Source organism: Channa argus, chromosome 13, assembly GCF_033026475.1.
Source record: "Channa argus isolate prfri chromosome 13, Channa argus male v1.0, whole genome shotgun sequence".
Lineage (NCBI taxonomy): Eukaryota > Metazoa > Chordata > Actinopteri > Anabantiformes > Channidae > Channa > Channa argus.
Window position 1 is genome coordinate 5,785,797 of NC_090209.1, and position 19,040 is coordinate 5,804,836.

At 39.1% G+C, this 19,040-nt stretch overlaps 1 protein-coding gene across 1 annotated transcript; it reads left to right on the top strand.

The window, feature by feature from the left end:
• Positions 1-10,122: 10,122 nt before the first annotated feature.
• On the top strand, positions 10,123-15,438 carry nr4a1 (nuclear receptor subfamily 4, group A, member 1). Its single transcript, XM_067528227.1, has 7 exons — positions 10,123-10,232; positions 11,388-12,186; positions 12,322-12,451; positions 12,537-12,700; positions 12,788-12,990; positions 13,113-13,291; positions 13,797-15,438. The coding sequence occupies exons 2-7, from the start codon at positions 11,398-11,400 to the stop codon at positions 14,051-14,053; spliced, it is 1,722 nt and encodes a 573-aa protein (XP_067384328.1). The 5' UTR covers positions 10,123-10,232; positions 11,388-11,397; the 3' UTR covers positions 14,054-15,438.
• The last annotated feature ends 3,602 nt before the right edge of the window (positions 15,439-19,040 follow it).

Here is a 19,040-nt window from a genome sequence, read left to right on the forward strand (position 1 = left end):
AGCACAACCTTCTAAATATAAAGCTAAAATAAACTAATCACAGAGAAATATTTGCCTTTTTTGATTGGTCAGAAGGTCGAGCCTCCATCCAAATATGTATAGAAGTGAATATCTCTGCATCGCTACCAGTAACATGCAGCAAGTCTGTGTCAGTGGAGGCGTCCACCTCCCTTCTTCACATTAAAAAAAAAGGTGGAGCTTATTCCTTATTAAAAATAGATCCTATGCATTCTGAGTGTTTTTCTTAGTGTAGATTTTTATGGCCAGGATACTGTCTCACCAGCAACTCGACCTTCCAGATGCAGATGAATTTATACTACAATCCTTTAAACACATTTTACTGCACTCAGACATCTTCATTTTACTAATTATGCAACATTTGAAAACAGTTACTTCTAAGGTGTAAAATATTAAGCAATCACTTTTTCTGTATTATATTTTAATTTATGTATACTGTAGATATTTGGTGTTACTTTTTTTGTAACCCTTTGTCAAAAAAGGCCTAATTAAATTGACCATCATTCATTGTTTTAAAAAACAAAAGGTGAAAACGTTCGTGGGGGATAATACTTTTTATAGGCACTGTATTTATACAGTGAGTGGGCACCTACAACACAGACAGAGGCTTTTATCAGCCGTTGTTCAGAGTATTGTCATATTTTACCAGGACACTTGAAAGTCTTTCAAGGTAGAACTGAGTAATCTGCGGCGAAGAGTCCCCACACACATCAAGTTGAAATACGTTTTGTTTGTGGGGGGGACAGTGACATGCCAGTGACGCTAATGAAAGGAGAGTTGTGATATTGTACAACTACTGAACAGTTAAACAGTGTTTGGAAAGGAGGAAGTTTACATGTGTGTCTAGTCACTTGGTGGTTTCGCGGCTGCTGCGTCTTCTTTTTGTTTTTCCATTTGGTTGTAGATCCCATGATTACTGGTACATCACATATTTTCCTTAGAATAGCCACTCATTTTAGATGTAGGGTCATTTCAGCATTCATTTAAAAAATATCTTTGTGATCAAACCCTAACACCTATACACCTTTAATTTATATATGACTCACTTTCATAATCAGATTTTCTTCATTTTAGTTTCAGGGGGAGCTTTATGAGTTGAATTGACCTAAAACAGATAGTGACTGTACACTGCATGCTGATGAGACCGGGGAATTCACTGTGCTTAAAAAAGAGACCAAACATAAGCACATTGGGGTAAAGCTATTATCCATTTCCAGCTGAATGGCAGCTGTGTTTACAACGGCTGACATTTTTCTTCCACACATTTCGTCAATCCCTGTTTAATAGCGACAACCAAGGCTTTATATTGTTTGGGGATTTCACTTGCATCAGTGCACTCAAACCCCAGTGCACACACAAACTCTTTATAAAGTCCCCCTGCTTACTCTCAAACAACTGGCTCCTGACCTTGAACAGGTCCAGGAAACTTTGAGACGATAACACCGCTATTTCATCCACATTCTGTAGCTGGAAAAACAAGGGGAAATTCACTGAAAAGAAAAAAATACCATGAGATGAAAAGCGGTCAACGTCAGCCAAGAGCCAGTGTGTGTGAGTCACTGATGGCAACTGTCCCAGGGCTGGAGAGGAACCAAAACAAAGGCACCGGCAGCCCACAGCAATGGCCGCACAGGCCTGTGAAGAAATGCTGGATGTGAGGAGTTCCTGGAGGTGTCATCCTGCTCTCAAGCTTGACCAAGTATTTGGGGTGTCACGTCATGCTTCCTGAATGTTTTCCTATGGGACCTGGGGAAACATTCCCCAATCTCGTCCACGCCTCGTCTCACAGACAGCAGTGGTGAACACAACCACAACGACACCCCCAGAAAACCAAAGTGAAAGAGCCACGAAACCAAGGTGTGAACAAAATAGAGGTGATTCATGTAACTGTTGGATTCCGATTGCAACAAAAACTGTTCTTAAGTATAGCTTTGATGATTCTGCACCTTATTTTACTCAACAACAGGAAAATGTTCTACCTCTTACCCTTACATATACGTGATAGTTGTAATGTAATTACAAATTCACATTAAAAAATACAATAATGCAGTAAAATAATTTAGACTGTTGAAGGTTTCCACAGTTTAGGATCCTTGTAAGATTTTAAATGTCTGTCACCAGCCAAATATAACATTCTTCTTCTTATGTTTTTCAGATGGTTCTTGGGTTCTGATGCATCCATCATCTAAACTGCTTATCGTGTTACGGGTTATGGGGATGCCTGAGCTGATCCCAGCTTTCACTTGGAAATAGTGGGGTATAGCCTGAACAGGTAGTTAGTTTTTCAGGGCTGACATGTAGAAGCATTCACAGACAAAAAGAGGACAACTTAGAATTGTCCAGTTAACCTAACATGCATGTCTTTGGACTGTGGTAGGACACCAGAGAACCCAAAGGAGACGCGAGCACAGGGAGAACATGCAAACTCTACACCCAAAGTCCCTCAGTGCCTGGGCATTTAAACCTTGGTCCTATAGCTGTGAGGTAGAAGCACCAACCACTCAGTCACTGTACTGCCCCACACTAAGAAGTGATAAAGAACAAACAGCAAAGTATGATTCTTTCTTCTTTTCTTTCCCCCAAAACAATTTTGTGACCTGACAGATTAACCTTTGGAGCAGCCACCAAAACTGCAGAGGCTTCTGTATATTTTTTTTAAATAGTTAAAAGCACAAATACCATTATCAGCTACAACTGTAAAGTGCAACTTATCAGCTGAAGCACCATTAAAAAGATGATAATGTGACAGGCAGTAGGGAAAACAAATGTTTTTACTTTTGATACATTTTGGCATATTTGATTTACCTCTTTATTCTACTGAAGTACAGAGTTAGCTACAAGATTTATACTATTTATCTACTTTACAGCTTGGCTGCAAACAAGAGGAGTCAGCAAGCGTGGTTCTGTAAGGCCAAAATCCCTAATTCAAACATTATTATTCCAACACATAGTTGTACTTATTTTTAATTCAATTTAATTCAACTTTATTTCTAAAGCACCAATTCACAACAAAGTCATCTCAAGGCACTTTACAGAATAAAGTCAAGACTATACTTTCAGCATTTGTACTCAGCTGAGCTGCAGCCATTAGAGTGGTGTTTATATTTTTGGTGAATATTCTGCCAGTAAGTTAGTAATCTATTTCATAAAAAGGAGAATTTCTTCCACCCCCGTTCCTTACTTGATCAAACCACCCATCAACCTGAATTTTGTCTATAAACTGTCAGTGGTTGTGCCCCGGTGACATCAACAGATTTGTCCGCTGATATTGAAGCCAGCACTGGACCAGTTGAGTGCGTGTGGCCCAGTGTATGTGGGCAGTGAAGGAGGGAGGAATGTGATAGTGGGAAAGCTCAAAAGGAGACATTCTTGTGACCTACAAACAGACAACAGAAAAGTTTTTGTCCTCCCGGGTGACAGAGACAATCATAAGCACAGTGGTCTTTATTGGAAATGTTCTGTGATGAAACATCACTGATGTCAGCACAGCCGGGTCTTGCATCATTGCATGTAATCTGCATTTAATCTGCATGTAATCTGCATGAAAAGTCATTGTTCAACTCTGACAGCCGTGTGTTGAGTCCACAGTCTCTGCAGAGGGTCACATGTTCGAGTACAGCACATAATATCTGATCATGAATTAAAATTTTGATGAATGAATTTTTCTATTCTTTTTTTCAAACTCAATTCTTTTTTTTTTCCAAAAAATTCAGAATGATTTGTGTGTCATTCTGTGCTTACATGATTGCAAACAACTCTCTTATTGAGGAATGCAGGTCAGGTAAAAAGCGGCAAATTGTGACACAATTTAAATTTACATTTAAAACTTATTTGCTGAGCATCACGATTTGCATTAGATAAGCTATGGTCTACTATTTCCTGCATGTTAGTTGCAGCTGACTGCCTCTGTATGCACCTTTCCTTGTACATATAATCATAACAGATATTTATTTTAGTTTCCCATGTATTTTCTGTGTTTCATAATTATGTAGTCCGTATGTTTTTTTGTTTGTTTGTTTAGCTTTGTTTTGTTTTAGCAGCACAGCAGCCTTACAGATGATTTCGTGTGCCATACAATATCTTGTCAATACTCCACAGCTGTTGGATAACCAGCAAAGACCACACGTCTTTTAGCTGCTGAAGCAAAAATGTTAAATGACCCATTTTGCTGGGGAAACATCCAGACAGAGGCAGCTCACAGAGGTAGTTCTCAGTTATGTTAGGATACTGCCCTCCAGTGGTGAATCATACAATAATATCTGTCCTCAAAGAAAAACTTTGAAACTGCTAAATGTACACTCTGAACTTGTCAATGTGTAAATATGCAAGAGGTGTTAGACATATTAACACCTCATGGGTGATATTAACGCAATGTGTCGTTTAATAAAAACAGTAGTAAAAGGTAAAGATGAGAGTTAATAAATGTACAGTAATACAATTGTTTACCATTATTCATTCATTCATGGATTTCTATATTAACTATGCTGCTCGAATCACACACCTGATTAGTCAACTATAGTCTGACAGAGGCACAAGACCATATAGCAATAGATTCAATTATTAAATAAGATAAAATAAAATTAGACATACAGGCATGAACAAAATTGTTGGTATCCTTCCTCAAAAAAAATTAATATTTCTCTTAAATTTCTTAAAACTGACTAAACAATAAAAGAATAACAAAATATGAATTACTTTATAAATGATACAACAAATGAAAATGTCCCTGACTGATTTAATAGAAAAGATATAAAGGATTGTTTTCAATATGTACCTGATCACATGATTTACCTCCAGTGTATCAGACACCTTATTTGTTCTTCTCAACGTGTCACTTCGTGTTAAATCGACACCTCTTATTGTTTTTAGAATTACGTATATACATTTAAGGCCTGAACTAAATTATTTTAGGGATGCATATCTAAAATGAATGCTGATTTGATATAATTTAGGAGGCTGCAGTGTGTGCTGCTGCATTGATTTGGTCAAATCCCTTTATATCAGTACGTCTCAGTAACAACTCTCTGTATGTGCATTGGTTGTATTTACTAAGTGTACACACTGAACTGCCAACTGAGTGTATCAGAACCACAGAGGAATAACACTTGATTGGCTTGATCTGTGTTCCACCACCAGATGGAGCCTTAGCAGTATGTGATATATACACATGTGATACTTCCACTTTGTGCAAACATCAGCAGAAGTTGAAAAGTCTGACAATAGATGCACATTTTCACTGTTCTGTACTAAAGGGCCTACTAATTAAGTACATGGTCATAAAATATTTCACTGCTTGAAACATAACACACGTCTTCACAACAAGTTAAACAGCAACAAAGTGACAGAACAGACTGTGGGAATTGAGAGGAGGTGGAGGAGGAAACGACGTGCGGCATGTGATCTGAATATAAAATATGAGATGTCCTATGTGTCATGCTATGTGTGTTTCATTTGAACCTGATAGGAACAGTGGTAACCTAACCCTCGTGGATGAGGGTGAGAGTGATAGAAAGCTGTCTCACATGTTAGGCCAAAAAAGGGGAAGAGTACCAACGAGTCACAGGCATGTTTTCGTCATGGGTACAGCAGCTTCTCCAAATATGACCATTTCATGGTCTGTGAATTCTGTTTTACACATCATAGTCCATGGTGTGATACTGAAGCAGACATACTGTATATCCCTAACATTTATTGTATCCATGTCCTACTTTTCAATTATGAAAAAATAACTGTATTTTATTATGTAATATCTGTTAAATATAAGAAATGTATTGGCGCAGACATAAATTGTCAAAATCTGAGGACCCTCCTCCTACATTAATGGTAACAACAAAAAGCAGTAAAGATGGCTGCCTAAAATATCAAACTCCTAAAAGGTAGATGTTACAGTGGTGACTGCAAAGAGACCTGTGTGAAATTAACAGAAAAAACTGAATTAATGAGTAGACAAACATAATGTGTCCAGGTGTAATTGAAAAATGACACACTGTACGCCGTACAATGTTTTACACAATTACCATATGTGAGATTATAGAGGGAGGTGGTGAACAGCATCTCTCAAAAATATCTTGAAGAACAATGCCCTTGGCTCAGTTATCAGGACAGAGGTTCTATAGGGACAGGAAAGTCAGTTAGTCAACCACTGTGGTCCAGGTGTCAAGTAAATTAATGGTAGATGAATAATTATGAAAGTTAGTCCAGATATTCTTGATGCCATGAGAAGAGTTGGACTATCCTCTAACTAAAAGTGATGACCACTGTGAATTTAATATTTGTAGATCTACAATATCTCACTAGTGACTAGTTTGAAACATTATATTTGTTTGTTATGAATTTTGTTATGACAGGAAAACTATTAGTGTTACCATAAGCCTCTCCTGTACTTTGTGTTAAATATTAATTAGAACATAAAAAGTATGCTAACATCCCCAACTTGTTATGTAACAATATACCTTTTACACATCTTACGTGATTGTTGCTGTTGTTGTAAGTGTGTTAGCACTGAGTTCAAAGCAGCATTAAACCTAACAACAGCCTCTCAGAGCGTGTTCTGTTTTAATGTCTTCTTTTGTTTTCTTAATGGTGTTGCCCATTTGTACATTATTAAAATGTATGAATGCTCGTTGCAGATTAGTGACCATTAAGCTGTAAATGCAATCACAACATTTCTGCAATGTCTAATCAAAACTGATCATATTGTATCACACATTGTACTAATGCTATTAGATAAATGAGGTAAAGTACAGAATTGCTTTCGATCCAGTGCTGCAACATGCACTAGTCAATTTAGTCACATAGTCTTGACAGAAACTGACCTTTTTAAGTAAGTGATGCTTTATTACACAGACCACCATTTACATCCTACAAGGGTTGCTATATTCTAAATGTGTAAGAATAAGTCTATAAACATTAAATGTCAGTGTATTTCTAAGTGCATGTATGAGTAAAACACAAGCACATACATGTAGATTCCTACACGTACACCCACATGTCTGCATATCGGGTTGCAAGCAAACGATCTACAGCTTGCACACCCCATAAAATCATTCATGTGACAGCTTAGCATGAAAAACCTTTGGGACACAAAGTCATGTTTGAACTAGAACCCTTTGTTTTTGCTCTACCTATATGTGGGAGAAGCCAAAATTGAAAGTGTAGCATATGGAAACTATAAGACATAAATGTTTACGCTGCTTGAAGATGAAGTAAAGATGCAGGTGTGTTCACGTGCTGTCGGAGGCACAGTACGTGTGTGAAGAAGAACGACTGATGGGTTTGTTGTTTTTTATATTTTTATGCTAAAATAAAAGAATGTTTTTATCAAATCTCTCTGACACTGGTGTTCTAAATCTCTCCGTTAGGCTCATTATAGCTGTGATATTAGAGTATTAACTGGTGCTGAGAGTTTATTACACTGATTGCTATATAAAAAAAGAATATATGAAAAGAACAGGAGAGATGACCTGTAATGTCTGCATACACTGACCTACTGTTTTACAGCTGGTCTGGAATAAATTAAAGGCTACAAGATTTTACCCCAATCTTGGTTAAATTCTATAATGAATGAAGAAGAAGTGAGGCTGTAGTGTCTTAAACACAGAGCTAAAATCAACATTTCATGACTGCATGCAAACAGTGAAATCCTTTAGAGTTTGGAAAAAGATGCAAAGCAGTCCTGATAGCATCATTTACAGCTGTATGGAAACTAACATCTCATAGACAACAGCTGTAACAGCTTTTTCCAGGCAGAGCTTAAGCCCACCTATCTGATAAAAAACACAGTGCTCTCATCTATCTACAGTCTTATCCCAAAGCTAAACTCCGGTAAATGGTGGTAAAATATGATCAGAATCAAACTGAGATATTTTGGGGGTACGACAAACTGGAGGATTTCTCCAAGATGACAAACATCTTGTCAAACCAAAAATAACACCCTTGGAGGAGCACCGAGTCTTAGAGGGAACTTTGGCAATGCACGCATGACAAGTATGTGTGAGTGCATGCATGTGTGAGAACAGTTGCACATTTCCTGCATGTCAAGCTGTAGAGACACATCACATCAGCCTCTACAAGCTCTCAGCAAAAACAACAAGAAGAGTGCATCAAATTGCTTGAATCAAACAAAGGATTCTGCCGATGTTACAAAGTGATTGTCATGTGCGCAGGAAGAGACTACGCCTGATAATTCATCTCTGATAGTATAATCAGTTCCTGTGTAGTGGGGTGACCCAGCCACTGCTGGCATGACACCACAACTGTCCAGTCAGGAAAAAAAAAATACTCTCAATGGGAGGATGAATAATTTCCACAGCAAACTGCCAATGCAATATTGTCTACCAGAATTTGTGTTGAAGCTGATGGCAGCTGTGTAAGCCACTATTTACAGAATGACTTTGAGCAAAGAACAAGGATCACAGTGCTGCTCTCATTGACAAACAGCTGAATTGTCCCCTTTATTAAAATTATCAGTATTTTTTTATAAACACAGGCGGGGTGTCAAAAGCTCTTCCTCCCATGAAGCCACCATAGGTTTATTAATGACTTTCAGTGGCAAAAGATAAACTTGAAGAAGACTGAAACCCAGGTTGAAAGAGAACATTGGGTCTGGGATCAAAGAATAGCACTAAAATGAACATGTTTGTGCAAATAAATGTGTGTTTCTACTTCCCGCTCTGTGCAGTGTGCACACCTTTTCAATGCTAATGACTACCTGGCCCCAGATGTATGTGACAATGTGATCTTATATAGTCAGTAACTAAAAAGGTAAAAAGAAAAAGAAAGAAGTATTAATCAACATGAATATTCAACATGCTTGTGTCTTCTTGGTTGTCATTTTCTGTTGTATAGCAGTAAAAGGGCTGGGTGAGTAGTTGTGTGTAATTTGTTGGCCATGATTCTTTATAGGAGCTGACCCCTAACCCCTCTGAAGTCAAACCGAGTAGTGTGCGCCTGAGTAAAGGTTGAGGTATTTAAATTGAATGAGGTGGCCAAAACGTTAGAACCACCTTTTCTTATAATGCACTCCAGTACGACTCCACTACCCACTTTGACCTCAATAATGAATACTTATTAGAATTATCACATTTGAGACAGTTTCAACCCCAAAACTAGGAAATTATAACCTTGTAAAAGTAGAATTCATGGCAAAGCCACAGTATTGGATTGCATTGCACAGCATTGCACAGGTGGTCACAATGTTATGCCTGATAAGTGTATATATAAAGAAATGTACATACAAAGAAAAGAAGATATGTAGAACAATAAGAACAAAACTGTAGCTCGATGTAGGACAAAACCAGAAAAAATAATTTTCTTTTACAAAGATCCCAACTCTATCGTTGCTTGAGCCTGTCCAATTCCAGTATTAAGACCTGGAGGTTTACAGATCCAGATAGGAAATCCTTTTGACTATAAACTTCTATTCTCTGCAGATATATATCATTTGTATTCTCTCCCAATGTTTAGAGATGACTGATAGCTATGCACAGAGATGATCTTCTGATGTGGCACAATAAAGATCTCCTACAGTAGAGTAGATCTCTTTCACTTCTTTTTTTGTTTTAAAAAAGGGGGAAATGACCACTTAACACTTACAGAGTGTAAGTACGTGTTTAGCAATAATTACTCATATTTCTCAATTTTAACATATGACATCCGACATTAAAATAGTTCATCTCCCAGAAATAGAAAAAAAAAACATCTGTCACTTCCTGTTTAAAAAATATTAAATCGTGCTTTTCCATTTTAGTACTAAAAACACTGCTAAATTATTACAGGAGGCACGTTATAATGACGCGGAAATATTATGGCATTGTCTCAACCTCTACCTACTATAATGGTGGCTAGAATTTTATCGAGTTTATCAAGTTTTATTTAGCCTACTTTCTCTGTCGGTGTGTGTGTGTACGTGTGTGCGTGTGTGGAGAACAATGTTGCGGTTCTTGGCGAAATGCACGTCAACGGAATCCCGTAGTGCGTCATCCAACGACTATACAGAAGAACGAGCGCTGTGATTGGCCGGTGGATGGAAATCTCCCCGCCCACTGCGTGGCGCTGTAAGGAAACCTTTTCTGACGTAATGGGACGTTCACATTGGTATAAAAGCGCAGTGGCGGTGACGGCGGAGGCACCACTTCTCAGCTGAGAAACATTGGAGATGACAGGTCGGTTGTGAAGCTCTGACAGTTCAAAACAGTTGTAGACGAGTCCAACAGGTAAGAAAATATATTATTGATTGTGCAACTTAATAGCGATTGGCACATGTAAAGTGAGTAATTCGGGCGGGTTTCGCCGCTTTTCCTTTACAGTGAGGAAAGCGAACTGTATATTCACAGTTCCTGCTTGCATCAGTGCTCAGTGGGCATGCAAGCTAAAACTAATTTTGCAACAGTAAAATAGCGTTTTTGCCGTACCATACCATGTATTTACAATCAATGCTTTGCTATAGTTTTGGCAGTTAAGGTAAAGCGAGTTGTTTCACAAATGTCACGATTAGCTTTTACCTAATAACGTCATACAAAGTTTAGTAAATAGGAAAAAGTATTTGAAGGGCTCATATGTTTAGAGGGGCACTGCGCCAAAATGTTGGGCACTTGTGGTAAAATGTTATAAAGTAAGGATGCTTTCAAAAGTAATGCCATAAAAAGATATTGATGTTTTGTGTGTGTGATCAGCCTTTTCCATGCAAACAGCCCCATTATCTGAAAAAGGTGTCTGTACACTTGCAGACAGTTTTATCAGGGTACAGTTTTGCAAGGAACTTGCCAAAGTTCTTCTGTGTTCTCGTGTAATCTCAGACTGACTCCAGGATGTTGAGACCAGGGCTCTGTGGGGATCATACCATCTGTTTTTCTTGTAGCTGAAGATAGTTCTTTATCACTCTGGCTGCATGTTTGGGGTTGCTGCCATACTGTGGAATGTGATTGGGACAGATTAGATGCCTCCCTGGTGGGATTGCATGATGGAAAAGGCTTTAAGTGTCTAAAGTGCCTAAAAATTCTGCACAGGTGTCAAAAATAGCTTGTGTGTAGACTAAGGTTTTTAAATTCAGGGTTATGCTCAGTGTGTAACACGAGTACCGCTCTCCTTGAAACCCAAGCTCACATTCAGAACTTTCCAGGCATGTGCATCTGACCAGTAATTTTTGAGATGAGCTTTTATTACATAATTGTGAAGCTTGGACGATCACATAGCAAACCTGGCACTTTCTAATATTCCAGCCCACTGTGTACACACAGAGTGGGAGAAAACCGAGACCAAGCTGCTCATTTTCAACCCATGGATACTTAGCAGGCTAACTGAAAGTTTAAGATGAAGATTTGAAAAGCAAGCTTGTTTGGCTCTAATAATCTTATCTTCATCTTTTTCAGTTTTGCAGCCATGACTTGTATCCACTCTCAGCATGGATCACAGCTCTATGAAAACAGCCTTGGCAGCCCAGAGCTTCAAAACACGGACTTTATCTCCAGGCTAGCTGTGGAAATGAACAGCCCACGGGACCACCTCTCTGCTCCATCCCTCCCAACCACCAGCTCCCTGGTAGACACTCATGCTGGAGACTATGATGCATTTTCATGCCAGTTTACTGCAGCCCCTGTCCACGTCAGTCCACCATCCGGCCAGGAGACCCCCTTAAAGCTGGATGACCTCCAGGTCTACAGCTGCTATCCTGGAACATTCACATTGTCTTACCCAGATGAGGCTTTGTCCCCTTGTGGGTCTGATTATTTCGGCAGCCCTGCTTCAACTTCCTCTCCTTCAACCCCTGGGTTCCAGAGTCAGCATGGATCCACCTGGGATTCGGCTTTTGGTCCTTATTCAGCAAGTCCAGGATACTGGGCAACTGAGGATACCTCAGTGGCACATGGATCAACTTTTTTCACATTTGGGCCTGGGACTGCGGAGGACATGTCTCATTTGGGTCAACCCCAGTTACGAGAGCAGGACCCATTTCCTCTGACCCATCCTCACCCATCTGCACTTACCTTTCCGGCCTTGGTGATGGAGCAAGCACATAGTTTTGATGGCACTGACCAGCTGGATGGGAACTTATCGCACAAGTTAAAAAGTCTGAGTGGAAATGACAGCTGCTGTGCTGTGTGTGGGGACAACGCCTCCTGTCAACACTATGGGGTTCGAACCTGTGAAGGATGTAAGGGGTTCTTCAAGGTAAAAACTCTTCTGCTTTTTCTCTGGAGACAGTTTATCTATTTAGTGACGTACAAGTTTTTAAATACACGTTATCTAATGCAATGTTTTGTGGCTTGAACATTGTTTTAAAGCAACTGTTTGTTTATTTTATAGCGTACAGTCCAAAAGAATTCCAAGTATGTTTGCCTTGCCAACAAGGACTGTCCTGTAGACAAGAGGAGGCGGAATCGATGCCAGTTCTGCCGTTTCCAAAAGTGCCTAGCTGTAGGCATGGCCAGGGAAGGTGAGTGCGATACAGAGCCACAGGAGTTACTATTAGAACGATTTCCGTGAATTGAAAGTAACGTTGATGTTACTGCTTTTTCCAGTTGTGAGAACTGATAACCTTAAAGGACGAAGAGGTCGCCTGCCATCCAAGCCTAAAGTAGTCCAGGACGAAACAAGCCCCATGTCTCCAGTGAACATGATAGCTTCACTTGTTAGGGCCCACATCAGTTCAAACCCTGGTGTTGGGAAACTGGATTATTCCAAGGTAGGAAGAAGAACCCACAGTTTACTGGGAATCACTAACTACTCGTTGAAGCATCTCTCTGAGCCTCTCTGCTTTCTGTCATTTCAGTATAATGAGACAGAGGGCAGTTTAAATCAGAAGGAGGATGCCGGTGACATCAAACAATTTTATGATCTACTCACAGCCTCTATGGAGGTCATCAGGAGCTGGGCAAAGACCATCCCAGGTTTCTCTGAGTTCTGCTCAGAGGACCAAGAGCTGTTGCTGGAGTCTGCATTTGTTGAACTCTTCATTCTACGTCTTGCATATCGGTAAGTGCAACTTAGTACAACACCTAGACAATAGATTTAGACACAAGCAGCATTAATATTTGGCTTACATATAACATCCATGAGACATTTCATAATCTCACAGCTTTTTTAACCTTTTAAAGGTCAGATCCGGAAACAGAGAGGCTCATCTTCTGCAATGGTGCCGTGCTTCACAAAACCCAGTGTGTCCGAGGCTTTGGGGACTGGATTAACTCTATTCTAGAGTTTTCTCAAAGCCTCCATCGCATGAAGCTCGATGTTTCCTCCTTTTCCTGTCTCACAGCCCTGGTTTTAATCACTGGTAAGAGCTTCAGTGACTTTCTTCTGTATTTATTTTAAATTACAGCCAGCTGGAATGACAGTTGGCACCCAGAATCTGGTTTTACTAGTGTGGGCAATACAAGGCCATTACACAACACAGCACTGCCTCGACAGGCCTAAGACAAAATGTAACAAGTGTATAGTGCAGAGAAGATCTTGTATACATATATATAACATCAGACTAAAGATGAACACAATGAAAGTTTACATTTAAAGCCAAGGAACTTCTGTAGTGCATCAGCATTAACACGGCTGACACGTCCACTTTAGCAGAGTTGTGTTACTGTAAATACAAACTCCGATAGCAGAAGAGTTGGGGTGTTGCAAACAATATAAATAAAAAGAGAATGCAATCATTTCCAAAAGAAAGTTATTCAATATATTATATACATCAGATTAGGCACAGAAATGTTAGCAGACTAATGAGGGTGTGTGTTTTGGTTAATAAGGGTTAATGTTGACACATGTTTAATTTTTCTTTGCAGACAGACATGGTCTTAAAGAGCCAAAACGTGTGGAGGACTTCCAGAGCCAACTTGTCACCTGCCTAAAAGATCACGTCTCTAGTTGTGGCTCAGAAACATTGCAGCCCAATTATTTGTCAAGACTTCTTGGGATGCTGCCTGAGCTCAGAACTCTGTGCACTCAAGGCCTCCAGCGTATCTTTTACCTTAAACTAGAAGATCTTGTTCCTCCACCGCCAATTGTGGAGAAAATCTTTATGGACACACTTCCCTTTTGAGTGTGGGGCAAGAGATTGACCATCTCTGATATTCAATCTGGAGTTTGTTCAAGAGCCAAATGGAACAGACTGACTGCTCAAACGTCAGGTTGTATAAGGTGAAACGGCAAGAAGCAGAATGCAACCGCAGAGGAAAAGGGCTATTCCTGAGTTCCAAATTGAACAAGTAAATAAACTTGTGGAAGAGGCACAAACTGTATACAGAGGCATCAAATAATGTTCTCACTTCCTGCAAATTGTGAACTGCCCAGTGGCATTAAACAGGCCAGCTTATGGACCAAAAGGTGACTGTTTACATACAACAAGGTGCCATGAATGGAAGTGTTCTGTTGGAGGGAAGATGAATGGCACTTTCCAAACAGTTCCAAACTTTTTTTGTAGCAATGTGTTTTGAATGATTGCCAATTGCACATAAAATACAAAGCATAGCATTATTTCGACATCTTTAGGTCAAGTACTAAAAACAGTTTGACATTAGGATACTTAAAAAGTGCTCCAACATGTTAAAACAAACAACTTATTTTGCAGATTCCACACACTCAAAGTCTCAAACCTCCAGATGGTTTTGTATTTTTGCCACCATGTGTGATTGGTGATAAGAAAGTAGGTTAAACCTACAGAATTACTTAGTGGTCTCATTCATGTATCATGAATTAAGATTGAGCAGCTAATACAATATACATTACTGTGTAACATCCAGTACAGTCTTATGCACTGGTCTTTACTGGTCTGTAAATTATTGTGAATCTGTTTAAAACCTCAAATGAACTGCATTCTACAGTTTGCTAAAGGCTTTTTTGTTTTATCACCTACTATGTAAGTAAGTCATATTTTACAGCAGCTAAACATAAAATAAAGTATGGATTGCGCATTTATGACTTCTTTTGTCATCTTTACCATATCCGTGTGCTGAATTAAGTGGTATCCATAGCTAATATAGGACAGCAGATACCTTTTTATTGTGGTAAATCTCATAAATAACAATTTAATCAAATCTCTCACTTTATGTTAAGTACGTTACTTTACTGTTTGTTCTTCAGCTTGGTGCCACAGCTGAGTCATATGCTGTGCTAATAGCTTGGAAGCTTGTCAGGTGTAACTTCTTTTGGCAACATACTGCTACAAAATACCCATGTCCACCGGCTGCCCAGTTATGTGCTGGTCTCTTTTTAGAAGCTGCTCTTCCTGCCACAGGTCTCCTGCTCTCTCTGCCACCCTCTCCAAATACACACAAACACACACACTGGATCTACCTACTCTCAGGAGCAGCTCATTAAGGCTATTAAGTTTTGCATATAGGTCAACACCCACACTTTGTCTGTCTGTCCCATCCAAGCTCATTTATTTCCATAGAGCTTCAGTCAATTAACTGCCATAACTCTCCAGTCTGCTTTGTTCCTGCTTCAGCGGTTTTCACCTGTTCACCTACAGTACCAGCCTCAGGTGATAATCAAATTCAAACAACTGTTTTCTTTGCTATCTTCTCACCGGATGTCCTCTGTTCATAATTACTAACCGTTTTGGTTTTTTTGTCAGTCCTCCCACATTTTTCAGTTGATTTTGTCTTGATGCCTCTTTATACTCTGTACATGGACATCTATGAATTCTGCATGTCCAGTTACTTTCAGATAACTGTGTAGTTACTCTACTGCCACTGCCTTTGTACTATTTCTACCATGAAATAAACTCTGATGTATCTGGATTCTGGCCCAGATTTTGGCAAAGAATCCAAAGCCCTGTTCTTCAAAGGTGGCTCTTTCAAGCTAATTTCATTCCTGGAAAGCAGCTTTAGGGTTGCTCTTTTAATCTTAATCATGGTCTCTTGTGTTTGTGCTTTAAAAAAGGCCAAAGGAGCAGAGAGTTAAAATCATGATTAGCCTTCCTTTGATTGGCTAAATGCTGATGGTGTGGTTGTAGGTACCTGAAGTAGGAGTGTTTAAAACCATCCCAATATACAAGTCTCATTTTATGGGTAATATTGTGTCTTATTGTTTAATAATAATTGTCCAACTTTCTAGTAAGAAGTCTACATTTTATTATCAAATTACGTTTGTTCTGGCTCCACTGGACCTTTAATTTAGTTAGGTTGAGAATTAGCTTTACATTTTAAGCTACATAAACTTCTGATTTTTTAAAATTTGATCAGTATCTTAACTTAACTTGGGATGGTCAATGGATCAATGGATTCTGTCATTTCTGATTAGGAATGTGACCTATTTGTACCTAAAAATTACTTCATGTCTTAATCCCAGTCCATCAACTGTAAATAAGTGTTCCCTTGTGCAAGGACTAGTTGCTATGACAGGCCTAGGTACATTTTTGTCCAAATTCGAAAAATAAAAGAATCCACACCAGCATCAAATTAACATTCTAATTTGGATAACTCAGTTACACATATCACAGTCATGTGTGTATCAAAACATGAGAGTACACAGAAGTGAATGATTTTAAAAATGCTACAAGTCAGTATATATAATATGACATTGCTTACAGGTTAAAGACTACTAAACTGCTCCTTGAAGCATGTGAGCTCCTATGATTCACTGTAATAGTCCAGAAAAGAGTGAGAGAAGAGAGGCTTGAGATGGATTAGATCAGAGGGGATCTAATCAATCTCGATGTGCGTAATCATAATCGATGTGCAGACCTTATGATGGCCAAACATTACCAAAGTTATGAAAGATTATTCTGAGGGGAAACATGTCATCATCAAGACATTCCCTTCAAAAAATAAAATGTTAACTTCATGGATGCACTATCTGAAAAATCAAATAAGCAACCTCCTCTGGAGAAAGTCGATGTATATATCACAAAATGTTGTGATACTTCAGTCTGAACCAAAGTGTTGGACAGACTGACCAACAGACAGAAATCGCTATCCCTAAAGCAAACATGGTTAAAAAACATGGCACATGTGAGTAATGATCCTCCATGACCTGTGAAACACATGAAAGGCTGCATCCAAAGTGAAGCGAGGCTGACAGATTTGACCAGCAGCTTTTCAAAAATTGCAGTTAATCATACAGTAAGTATTTTTTTAACCTATGAGAAAACACTGCTACAGAGCAGCACTGTCATTCATTTGGTGTTGTGTTTCTAGCCACCTGATGAAATAACCTTGGGTGGATCATCATGTGCCGATCATCTTCAGCTGCAGCTATGCTGTAATGTGCCCTGTAGTGTAGGCCAACATGCGGTTATCTTAGATTTATTGCAAATTAGACTAAAGTGCTTTTGATCCAATTTGATATCAAATACTGAGAACAGATTTTACGCGTGAATGTAGAGGCAACTAAATCATCTGAAACAGCAACCAGTTGGTCTCATCATTTCTTGAGTTACAAATTCTGAGATTCTTAGTCTGATGTTCTAATGTAACCTAATATTCGAAGACTTAATAACCTTTTAAATGGAGGACCTATGCAACAAGAGCTTTTGGATAGTCAGCATCCCTCTAATTACATTACTCGTGTATAGGTGATGGTGCATTGATAAAGATAAAGGCAATAGGGAACTGTCCCTCCCGTCATGTCTCACTGGAAATTGGGGAAACCAACGCAGCTTCTCTAAACGGAGAGTGAAATGCTAGTGGTGCCAATGGAAGATCACAAGCTTCAGACAGAGTTACAGGATTAGAGGCCAGCTCCACACCCAAACTGCCCACTACACATTGTGCTGGGTTCTTATGTCTGTGAGAATATGAGAATGTCACATTTATAAAACAAGACAGACTGACAGACAGAGGCTACAGTTTCACTTACAGGCGACAAGCCTGGGATGCGTGCCTGAAACCTGTTTGCTGAGTGTCCAACGTGACAAGTTTCATAAGGGTCATATCTCAATGAGACCCATGGTCAGGAAGCTCAGGAAACATGTAGCCTATTCATTTGGAAGAACAGAAATGCTTGTCAGATGAAAGTATAATGGTCCAAATTTGAGAATAACTGCAGCAAAAGGCAATACAATCTTCATTAACATGATTTAATTTATTTAATTGTTTAATTATCTTTTATGTCCACCTTTAGTTTTGATGACAGGTTTGATCCTCCCAGACTGGATGATACCTGTGAATGTGAGGAGAGATGTTCTGCCCGTCTTCACAGATGATTCCTGTCAGCTGTTCTTTGCTGGAGGGGATTAGCTGCTGTATTCAAATTTAAAATACTGCAAACGTGTTCTGTTGGATTCTTGTCAGGGGACATACTTGGCCAGGATTTTCTTCTTCAGTGTCATGTTGGAAAATTACTCTCTTGCCAAGCTTTTTGAGACTGGGAATCATCTTTTCAATCATTATTCTGGTTTTACATGCTTGCATTCCTATCTAAATCTTTAAATGTCATCTTCCCCACACCTTGAAGGTGTGGGGCACACTGCTACTTCTATGTTTAATGGCACTGTGCAGTTACTGTGATAGTCCTGGTCAGGTCTTTGCCCTCTTATCCAAACAAATTCATTTTAGTTTCATACGACCAAAATATATTCTGAGGTCTCACAATCTGATAAGTCAGTTTCAAACCATAACAAAGTATTTTATGTGATGTTAAGATTTTTTTTTTCAATTAAAAACCGATATGCTCAAACATACTCTCTGAGAAAAAAGAGAAATCACAGCCATGGTGAACAAAATAAAGTGCTGTTGTAAAGATTGAGGTCACTCTAATGAAGCCACAATTGTGTCATTACTGACAACCACTTATTGTAAAAAAATAAATAAAAATAAAACTACGGAGAACTATATCACTATAATAAAATAGTAGAAAATGACAAATTATAATTATTCAAATCCTGAGGGCAGCTGTATTTAAGTAGATAGAGCAGCTGTCCGCAAACCACAGGGTTGGTGGTTTGACACTCTGTATCTCCTGGCTACATGTTGAAGTGTCCTCTGTCAAGACATTGAACCCCAAGTATCTCCCAGTGGGTCAGACAAGCACCTTGCATGGCAGCCATCACCTTCAATGTATATGTAAATTGGCGAATGAGAAGC

Bases quoted from the DNA above. Each gene is read 5' to 3' on its own strand.
- nr4a1 (XM_067528227.1), top strand. From the start codon at position 11,398: ATGACTTGTATCCACTCTCAGCATGGATCACAGCTCTATGAAAACAGC. The intron at 12,187-12,321 runs GTAAAAACTCTT...TTTATTTTATAG, and splicing joins GATGTAAGGGGTTCTTCAAG to CGTACAGTCCAAAAGAATTC. The intron at 12,452-12,536 runs GTGAGTGCGATA...TGCTTTTTCCAG, and splicing joins TGTAGGCATGGCCAGGGAAG to TTGTGAGAACTGATAACCTT.